The 11336-nt window shown below is 44.2% G+C and overlaps 1 protein-coding gene across 1 annotated transcript in view; it reads left to right on the top strand.

Moving 5' to 3' along the window:
- CLIC6 (chloride intracellular channel 6) overlaps window positions 1–5147 on the top strand; it is a 46949-nt gene extending 41802 nt beyond the window's left edge. The window contains exon 8 of the mRNA XM_008568324.1: window positions 3175–5147. Within this exon, the coding sequence (XP_008566546.1) occupies window positions 3175–3336 (162 nt within the window). The 3' untranslated portion in view covers window positions 3337–5147. The remainder of the gene's footprint in view (window positions 1–3174) is intronic.
- The last annotated feature ends 6189 nt before the right edge of the window (window positions 5148–11336 follow it).

Here is an 11336-nt window from a genome sequence, read left to right on the forward strand (position 1 = left end):
CCATGGTGAACTTCTACATAATGTGTGAGGCTCAGAGTGGAGGATGCCCTAACCCTAACCCAAACCCAACCCTAACCCTAACCCTAACTTCATCCCCAACCCAAACCAAACCCTAACCCCTACCCCAACCCCAACCCTAACCCCAACCCTAACCTGAAACCCAACCCTAACACTAACACTAACACTAATGTGGCCCTGGGGCAGCGTTCATTAAGAGGATACTTGAGAGTAAATATCCAAATCAATCTGCCTCCTGCCCCATCTCACTCCCTTTGCTCATTACATTAATTTTAAGCTAATGGTGGGTTCAATAAATCAGCTTCATTAAAAGATGACTAACTACCCAGAAAGAATCCAAGGGAGACCTCTGTGTAGGTAAAGATGATCAAAAGGGGGAGTGGAAAAAAAAAGATTAAAAAAAAAAAAAAAAAGCAGATGAGAAATATGCATGTGATGAAGAACTGCTCCAGTAAACTGAAGAACATTCCACTCAGGAACTTTTCTATGGCCTCAAAGGAATGAAAGAGAACACGGACTTTTTGAGAAAAATCTCAAAGACAAGACACAAGATATCAAAAAGTAAGAACATCACAAAGAGGATGGAAATCAGGGTGGCAGAGCCCAAGAAACAAGTGAAGATAAGTGAAATAATTGCAGAAATGAAAGTTCGGTTAGAAGTAGCAAGAAGCAGAAAAAGGCATTGCAGAAGTCAGTCAGGGGTTTGGAGGCTAGGCCTGAGAAAATCAGCCAAAATCAAATGGGAAAGAGCAAAGAAATGACCACAGAGATTGTAGATGTTCATAATCAGGAACGTGAGGACAGGAAAGGAAAAGGAAGAAAAGAGGGAGGTCCAAGGGGAGAGTTATGTTGAACTAAATAGTGACTTGAACCTTCAGTGTAAATGACGTGCCACGTTTGAGAGAACATTGCCCCACAACGCTCAACACACCGGGACACATTTAAACTTTTCACGTGCTGAGCTTTGAGAATCAAAAAGAACCCTTTGGGCATCCGGACAATAATAATAACAACAGCGGTAGTAATAATAACAATAGTAAATAAATAGTAAAGCCACCTACATAGGGAAGAAATTCAGAGTAGCCTCCGGTGTCTTTATGATCACATTAAGAATCAGAAGAGAGTGGTTTAGCATCTACAGAAAATTAAGGGAAAGGATGTGTGATGTAGGATATTATATCTGGGAAAATTGTTGTTTTTACTTAGACTTCTGGTCACAGTAAAATAACAACTCCTGAGCCATTTTTTAGAAATAAGATTTCTATATAATAAAACGATAATAAAAATAAAAATCTGGAAACAGAGAAGGTGTGTGATATAAAAGGACGGGTGATAAACAGAGAACCGATTTAAATAGAAAACTAGCACTAAGACAAAATAACGGTGGGATTTATAAGGACAGAACAGAGAGTACAGTCAGCCTGGATGTTGCTACAACCATCGGAAGGGGGGTAAGGGAGGAGGAATGGAGACAAGTGGAGATACATGAATTTCCTCATTTAATATCATCGGAGTTGATAGACTGCACCTGAAGTTGATAAATGACGAAATTGAGAATTCCTATTATTTAAAATTTTCTAAGAAACCACTAGAAAAGTTAAAACAGACTATAAATCTTCTAAGTTACCTGAAAGGGGAACACACACATGTACACACACATACACACAGAAAGACAGAAAACAAGACAAGTATTAAATCCAGAAAATATAATATAAACATGATTCTGTCGATAAGAGACATACGCTTAACAAATGTACTCAGAGAAGTTCAAATTAAAAAATGGGCAAAGAAAAATCAGGCAAATGTGAACAAAAGAAAAGCAGAATTCTTAACATCAACATCAGTAGGTTTGTCAGCACCATGCTCAGCCAGTGAGCAAACCGGCCATCCCTATATGGGATCCGAACCCGTGGCCTTGGCGTTATCAGCACCGCACTCTCCCGAGTGAGCCACGGGCCGGCCTGACATCAGTAGGTTTGAATTCAAGTCAAAGGTGATGAACAGTTTAGGAAGCTTTCTGGAAGTTACATGGTCCTGTTCTGCTGCCACACTGCATCAATGGCTGTGCTGGATTCCAAAATCTGAGAAATAAGTCCCAACAGTCTTCCAATCTGTGTTAAACCATGCTCATTTCATTCAGACCTCCCAGGAATCAGTGGGATGGGGCAACAAGGCAGAACTGGCCTTTGCAGCCCTAGGTTCCTATTGCAGATTGAACTGTGTCCACTGCCTCCCCAACTCATATGTTGAGGTACAGAATCTAACCAAATTTGGAAGCAGTGTCATTGCAGATGTAATTAGTTAAGATGAAGTCATATTGGCATAAGGTGGACCTAATCCAATATGACTGGTGTCCTTGCAAGAAAGGGGAAATTTGGATACAGAGACAGAGATGCAGGGAGAACACCATGTAAGGATTTGAGCCACTAACCAAGGAACTACCAGAAGCTAGGAGAGAAGCCTGTAGCAGATCCTCCCCTAGAGCCTTCAGAGGGAGCATGGCCCTGATGACACCTTGATTTTGGATTTTTGGCTTCTGGGACAGTGAGAGAATAAATTTCTGTTCTCCTAAGCCACCCAATTTGTGGTACTTTGGCAAACTGACACAGTCCCCAGTGTTATGCACCCTGCTTTGTGACTAATTTTCCAGCTGTACCTCTGCAGCCAGAGGAGATATCTCATGCCATCATGTTTTGTTTGTTTGTTTTTGTTTGTTTGTTTGTTTTCTAAAAGATGACCGGTAAGTGGATCTTAACACTTGACTTGGTGTTGTCAGCACCACGCTCTCCCAAGTGAGCTAACCGGCCATCCCTATATAGGGATCCAAACCCGTGGCCTTGGTGTTATCAGCACCACACTCTCCCAAGTGTGTTTTGTGGCCCTACACCACTGTGTTTTTCATGATGCTCTCTCTCAGTTGCCCTTTCCTTCCATCTGCTATGCCCGTGAAGGTAAGAATTTGTGTCTGCCCTTTCCTGTTCCTGAGTTGCCCCTATGCAAAGTTAAAATGCCACCATGGGGAGTCCGAATGACTGTAGAATTACATCAGGAGTTGAGAATGAGAATATAGTACATGCCTCAAAGAATGGGTTGTCTGACGTGATTGCCTACGTTAGTGGGTTTTCCCTTTACTGATCATCTCCTCTTCATTTTCAGATCGTGGCCAAGAAATACAGAGATTTTGAATTTCCTTCTGAAATGACTGGCATCTGGAGATACTTGAACAACGCCTATGCTAGGGATGAGTTCACAAACACATGTCCAGCTGACCAGGAGATTGAACACGCATATTCAGATGTTGCAAAAAGAATGAAGTGAAGCTGGGGTGTTTTCTGTCTTATTTCTCAGTTGAATGAGCTAGGCTACAAAAAGAGTATGTTCTATGAATTTCCCTCCAAAGACCATCCATTCTTTGCAAAATAATGCCCATGGCTTTTCATTCAAAGCTATGGTCTTGTAATTTGTCAAATCTCTTGCGTATGGAATATTCCAGTGTCTGTTATACACACCAATTATCTAGTTTATGTTATGTTAATTTATATCATTGACATTCATTGACATTGTAATCTATGATATTTAGGGCATGTATTTTGCAGTCTCAGTTTCAAAGCAAATTAAGTTTGGGTTCAATTCCTTCCATTTTAAATAAATTGGTCTGTCTGATAGTTTTCATAATCACATATAGCTTATTTTTCTCCTCTAAAATATTAGTTTAAATTTTTTCAAAATGAAAGTACTATTTTTATAATTACAAAATAATACATGCCTGTTTTAATATTTAAAAAGGTATCAGAAAGCATAAAGAAGGAAATCAAAAAATCACCTTAAATTTCACTCCACTTAGGTAGCTTATTGGTGAACATTTTCCAACTCTTCGGTCTCTCAGACACACACATTCACACCACACACTATTTCATTCATATATGGTATCATGTTTATTTCAAAGGACTGGTAAGGGGACCTCTTGGTAGTGCCTTGATGATTATCTATAGAGGTCCTAGAACAAACAAAAAGATTTGGTGCTGCAGAGCTAGAAAGGATGCTCGAAATCAGGATTTAAAGAGGTGGGAGATTGTACAGTTCATAGGCCTGCAGGGACCAGCAGAAACCTCTGATTCCAGAAAAGGCAAAGGAGGAGAGTGCTTCTCTGTGTCTTTGGTTCCAGCTTCCTTTCCTTCTCTTGCCCCCTCCCCTCTCACAGACTCTTAATATCAGCCGCAACTTGGAGAATCACCCTGCCTGGTGCTGAAATGCGAGCCATGCACACTTTGAGTCCTTCTAAGACCCAGCACTGCACTGCAGTGACGGTGGTATAGTGTGGGGCCCACCGGGCTGCTCTTGTGTCTCTGCCCTTCATAGCTTCATGTAGAGATCAGGCAGGGAAAATCTGGGGAGATTAAATTCATGGTGACTACTCTTGGACAGTTCTGGTAAATGACCAAGTTAGGGAGGAAGTGGAAAGTATTGACGCAAAAGAGTTTCTGGTTTATCTGTGGCTTTTTCTGCACCACCCCTGTACCCAGCCTCCCCTCACAGCTTTGTCTGTGGGCTGGGTTGCTGAGCTCTAATCCCAGGCGCAGAAGAGAAAATGCGTGGCTGTTTAGATGTCCATCAGGACCTCACACCTCACAGGACTGGAGTGTAGCCTCTCAGACTGTGGTGCTCTGACATTCACACACATCTTACAGAAAAGCCTTCTTGTAGAGTTGGGTGTGGCGTGTGGTTGATGTTAAAATGCTCATTTTTCATTTGCACATCTCATTTGAAGGAGAGTAAAATGCATTAACAGTAACCATCCTGGGATTTGGTGAAAAGTGTCTAGTAAAGGAAACAAAGGCTTTAATATAGTGGCCACTTTCCTTTCCCGCTCGCTGGATGCAATGGTTTTACCCTGGCAGTCTTCCTTTTTCCACAATCACACATTTTTAGAGGTCGTGTCTAGTGTCACCAGTGTCCACATTGTTTCATATCTGTTTAGAAGTCAGAATTTTAGTCTAGTTTTATAATGTCACATTTAAACTTGGTAAATAAGTCAGACGTTACTTGTGTTAACTTTGTATTTTTAGATGTTAAAATGATCTACATAAACTGTGTGCCTTAAAAATTAAACAAATTATAAAAATGTTAAATGGAGCCAATCTCCTTATTTTTTACTTTTAAAAATTTTGCATTTCCCACTTAGATTTAAAGAAATAAAATGAACAGTACGGGCTTCCTTTAAGACGGTGTGAGCAAATGCGAGCCAGGTATTTGAATTAGAGATCTTCCATATTTGAACTGTGAACCGCAAAACATTTAATGGAGCCTTAAAGAGGTACGAAAAGACAGCTGTAAGCTGTCCTTGTCCAGGTGACTGAAAGAGAGGCCCTGCAGGCCGTTCCACTTTTACACGTGGCTGTTGAAAAGTGAACGGGGGCAGGTTGCAGGCAGCCTTTCCCAGCCCTGTGCCTTGCTCCCAGCCCGTCCCGCACCCCCTCTGTAGTCTCCAAAAAACTACATGTGTGTGGGCAGGTGAGAAATATTCCAGGGCTGTTATACTGGTTTGAGATCTTTATTACCTTGTGGTTTTTAAAGCAAAATACATTTGTTCTTCAAAATATACCATACAAAATGCAAATATGGACAAATACGGAATGAATCCCTCTTTTGAGGCTGATTGTGGGAAGGCGTCTCTGGATGGAGAGGACTCCATTCTCACTTCTAGTCGCCCAAAAGGCCCAACAATTTGAACAAAAAATAGCTTTACTTCCGAACACAGAATCTCCAAAAGCAGGCTGGAAGAGAACACACGAGCATCACAGCTTGTCTTTCGGGATGCTGCCCAGCAAGCGGGGATGGGATGATAGAATTTAGCCCAGGAAAGGACTTTTAGAGATGACTGGTGTCAATTAGATAATTTCCAGTCTACAAGTCTGCCTTGAGGAGTTGAATGTATGCCTGAGCCCTTCGCTCCTCAGACAGACACAACACACGCACATGCACACACACATACCAGCACTGTTACAAACACACACTCTCGCATACACAGAAGCGTTTTTACACAGATACACATTCACAAACACACACGCACGCACATGCCCCACGCTGCAGGGTGAGCTCGGGGCTCCTTTCATCATCTCCCGTAGTGACCAGTAACTCACTCTTAGCAAAATTCCACCCACCCCTCAATCCCCACTTTCAATAGTTCATAATTAGACTTTAGAAGAATGGCTTTTTTTCTTTTTAATCTTAACGCTTCACCCTTCTTTTATTTTACAGTTAAGAGTACCCAGGTGTGCATCATTCTAAGAACATATAATTCACAAACCCCTGGGTACATAAAATGGGTAAATTAGGGAATGTTTGTTCATATTACAAAATGACTTCTTTTTCCATATGTTGTTTTAATTCTGAACTCTTCCAAAGGGCTGGTTTCCCTTCAGACGTTTGAATTTTGGTTTAACATGTTACTGCATTTCAGGACGTGGCCACTTTATAAGGCCAGATGGATGTGTGGGACCCCTGGTCACAGAGGGACTGACCATACTATTCACCGGGGCCTTTGCATGTCCAGGGCCGTCAGGGAGCCCCTCCCACTACTGACTATGTGCTCAGGCACCTGGCAGGGGTGGGCACCTGCCACTGTAGTCAGTGGTTAACAAAGTCATTGTTCCCATTGCAGAGAGTTCTAGCTGAGTCTTTGACGCTCCTTGCCTTGAAGGGAACCACTTAGGGAGAGCCCAAAGCTGCCATCTTCTACCCCCAAACCTGTGGAGGTGGCCAGGTCAAGTCATGGTCCGGGGGAAATTGCGTTCAGCATTCTTGCTCGTGGGGCCCCTGGCTGATTCAGCCTGTCCTAACCCACCTCTTGGAGAGAAGCCATTTTTCTTGGTGACACCTCCCACCCTCATCTCTTCCTTGACCTCCTTCTGTAGTGGGTCCTGTGACATACTCCTGGTGAGTGACGAGGACAGTGGCCATTAATGGCCGGCCTAGAATAACCCACAGTTCAGCTGATCTGTTGGGCTCTGTCCCCCTATAAAGCCATCTTCCAGGTGGCCAGTACTTGTGAATCTGAGTTAGGTCCCATCCTGAGGTGTTGAGCTTCTACGTGCATAACCAACCCCTGCTGGAGCTCTGTGAGGCCCTTCAAATCTTTCAGATCCCCTCGGGGTCCAGAATAACTCTGTGTCCCCAAAGGAGGGGAACTACCCTTGCCTTGAGTGTTCCTTGGCTTTGTAAAATGGAAATGGTTTTGAAATAGCATCAAGGTTTCCATTTGCTCCTTTGCGTCCCCTTTCTGACATTAAGTACTCTATTAGTATGTTTTGTATTGCTATAACAGAAATACCTGAAATGGATAATTTAGAAGAAAATGAAATTTATTGTTTACACTTTCTGAGGCTGGGAAGTCCAAAGTCCATCTGGTGGTGGCAACAGTGACCCAGGGGTCTCACATTGCAAGATGGTGGAAGCAGAGAGAGGAGAGGGAGAGGGAGAGGGAGGGGAAGGTAGGGGAGGGGGTGGGGGAGGGTAGGGTCGGGTAGGGGGAAGGAGATTCTCCTCTTTTAAAGCCCTTGGACCCACACCCCTGACCACCATTTTTAATCTATTCACTACTGCACAGTCCTACAATCCAATCACCTCTTCAAGGCCCAACCCTTCAACTACCATAATAGGATTTCCCACCCTCTTAACAGTCACAGTTGGGGCTAAGTTTCTAATACATAAAACTTGGGGAGCACAGTTCAAGCTCCAATGAGTTCTGGGGGGACATAATTCAATCCACTACAAGTGTTAACAAGTTAAACACGTTACTGGCCTTTTCTCTAGAGGGATTTTTGAGGCAGTACTGATATTCAAAACAACAACAAAATCCCCAACAGACATAGGGTCCTTAATCGGCCTCCATACCTCTGACGTGTCTGAATGATTATTTAACCTCCCAGCCTCACCATTCTCATCTGGAAAATGGGAAGAATATTTCATAATCAGGTAGAGGTTGGTATATTTAGGAGTTCTTTGTAATAGCTGCCTGCATACAAATTAATTTTTCTGGTATTTGCTCTTCGTATTGTGTAACAGTCCCAAATATAAGTGTCAAAATGCACAGGGCATGAGCTTATAGTGCCTTGACCCTTTCTCACAGAGTTAGAAGGCAGTTATGCTCTGAAACCCTGGTTCCCTGCGACAAAGCACCACATGTGGAGTGGTGGTTACTAACTGCTCAGCTGTCCCTTTTCATCAGTCACTGTGGGCTGTCCAGGGCTGGTCCAGCTGTCTGTCAGGCACGCTGTGAACTGGATGGGCTCCACAGTGGACTGACAGCTCTATCAGGGACTCCCCTCGTTTGGCTTGGAGACACTCATTTTAGTTGTACGATATTTACTTGCAGCCCTGAGAAATTAAAAAGCAGATAAATTTTCCTAAAGCCAGAGCCCAAGGCCCACCCAGGCTAGTCCCACCTTCTCACCACTAAGTGGTTCCTCCTCTCTCGCCCTGATGCCAGGTGGGCCTTGCTGCACCTTCCACTGAAATTGAACTTGAGACAGGTACTAGTTGAGTTGACCCCTCTGGCCTGATACAGACTGATATGGTCTGAATGTTTGTCCCCTCCAAGGCTCATTTGAAACTTAATCCCCATTGTAACAGAAGCGAGAGGGAGGAAAATGTGATTATGGTATTTGAAAGATGGGGCCTTTAAGAGGTGATTGGATCATGAGGACTATGGCCTCATGAATAGATTAATCCATTCACGGATTAATGGGTTAATGGATTAAGGGGTTATCATGCTGTGATTATGGTATTTGAAAGATGGGGCCTTTAAGAGGTGATTGGATCATGAGGACTATGGCTTCATGAATAGATTAATCCATTCACGGATTAATGGGTTAATGGATTAAGGGGTTATCATGCGAGTAGACTGGTGGCTTTATAAGGAGAGGAAGAAATTTGTTAGCTCAGACTCCCTTGCTATGTAATTCTCTGTGCTACTGCAGGACTCTGTAGAGAGTCCCCACCACAAAGAAGACTCTCACCAGATGGACCTCCTGGAACTTGGACTTCACACTCTCCATAATTGTAAGAAATAGATTTTTCTTTATAAATTGCCCAGTTTCAGGTATTGTTATAAGTGACAGAAAACAGACTAATAAACAGACACAGCTTTGGGACTTAATCCAAACCTGTCCCAGCCCTCTGGGTGTCATCTCAGGGTGGCCCACATGTCAATGAGTAGCCTTTCAGGGCCAAGAAGCAAAGTGTGAAATGGCCCTGCTGGTCTCAGCCCTGGCTTCCAGGAAGGTCACACCCAATGGCAGGTTGTATTTTTTGATGTGGTAAAGAACATCTGTGAGAGGAGCGTTCCACTCTGTCCTGTGGCTTTCTGTCTTGTCATGGAAATACCCTCAAGAACAAGAAGCTCCTTGTCATGTCCAACTCTAACATGACTCCCTCTTGATATCCCCTTACCCACTTTCTGTTTGCAAAAGCAGATGGGATAAGGCAGGGGAGTGGGTGGGCACTGCCCCAAAGACCTTAGGAGTTGAAAAGAGCTCTTGGGGCCACCTCGCGCTGTTTTCTCCAAGCCCAATGAGCCCAGTGCTCCCTCCTGGAGCCCAAATGCAGAGATGCGTGAGGATTTTATGGAAGGTGCAAGTTTTTGGATCCTGAGATTCCCACTTCCTTTCCTCTCCAGCCTTGTCTCCTGGGCCAGCACACTTCCCTGAGCCAACTGTCCCACAGCCTTCTGGCCCAGAAGGAAGCTTGATGGCAGCCTGTGCAGATAGTCAGTGGGAGGAGGCACCTCTCATCTCTGCCCTATGGCTGTGCCCTGCAAACCTCCTCTGAGGGTCCTTGCCTGCCCCTGAGGGGAGGAGGGGCTTCTAGGGCCAGAGGGTGGGGGGATGAGGTTCCTGCTGCTTGTGGGAGCAGTAAGATCACTGCCGGACAGCCGTGGGTCTGGAGCCAAGTCCCCAGGACTGACTTAATTGTTTCTGAATCAATTGCCAAATAATCAATAAATCCATCTATTTGATTTCGTTATGTGACTATATTATAAGCAGTTGGGCAGTCTAGATGTCTGGTCAGAAATTGAAAAGGATGTTGTGACAGCAGTGAGGTGGCTGCCATTTTGTTATGGGAAGATGTGTGGGCCACCACAGGGACTTTGTTCTGCCAACTACAGGGACCTTACCCCATCTAGGGGGAGCAGGGTTTTCTAGTCAGTTAGAGAATTGGCAGCTTAAGGGCTCGGAGGTGGCAATAAATAGAAGAGAGGGTAACAGTGAAAGGCTTGTCTGCCTTAAGTCTTTCATCTGAAAACTGAGGGGTTGGATTAGATTGGTGGGATTTCACCCCTGGATACATATTAGAATCATCCAGGTAGCTTTACAAACTACCAATGCCCAGGCCACACCTCAGACCAACTGAATCAGAATCTCGGGGTGGGCTTGGACATTGGTGGGTTCAAAATCTTCCCAGGATATTTTCATGTACAGCCTGGATTAACAGCCATAGATAGATGCTCCCTACAGTCATGTCTAGCTCTACCTCTCTAATTTCTGCATCCTGTGTTATAACAGCATCTGGTGGGGTGTGGGTGAGGAAGGGGAGAGATGGGGAGGGCTACATGTACCAAGAATCTCTACTCTTGGGGAAGCTGGTTGGGATTCGCTTTGGGCATATACATAAAACCCAGTGTACTGGGTGGTACAGTGTCCCCTCAAAATTCACGTTCACTTAGGACCTCAGAGCATGACCTTATTTGGAAATAGGGTCTTTGCAGATATAATCAGTTAAATTCAGATGAAGTCATACTGGATTAAGGTGGACCCTAATCCAACATGATGACTGGTGTCCTCATAAGAAGAGGAGAAGACACACAGACATACACATAAAGGAAGAGACTAGAGCAATGCTTTTACATGCTAAGGAATCCCAAGTGTTGCTGGAGACCACCGGAGGCTGGAAGAGGCAAGGAGAGGTTCTTCCCCTATAGCCTTCAGAGGGAGCACAGCCCTCCTGACATCTTGATTGGAGACCTCCAGCCTCCAGAACTGTGACAGGATAATGCATTTCTGTTGTCTTAAGCCACCCAGTTTGTGGTATTCTGTTACTGCAACCACAGGAAACTAAGACAGCTAGTGAGGTTTGGATCTCGAATGGCTGAGTCACTCACCATTCCTGAGCAGTAAGAGACACTGCAGCTGATAGCACAGCTCAAATGAGAAGAAAGTTGGGTTGTTAGGAGAGTTTGTGTCATGTCTCTAGACAGAGCAAGGGCAGCTGGGTTCAGACTGACGCAGGATTTGAACCTGCAGCCTATTTGAGAAAGCTGA

This window comes from Galeopterus variegatus, unplaced genomic scaffold, assembly GCF_000696425.1.
Source record: "Galeopterus variegatus unplaced genomic scaffold, G_variegatus-3.0.2 Scaffold398, whole genome shotgun sequence".
Classification (NCBI taxonomy): Eukaryota; Metazoa; Chordata; class Mammalia; order Dermoptera; family Cynocephalidae; genus Galeopterus; species Galeopterus variegatus.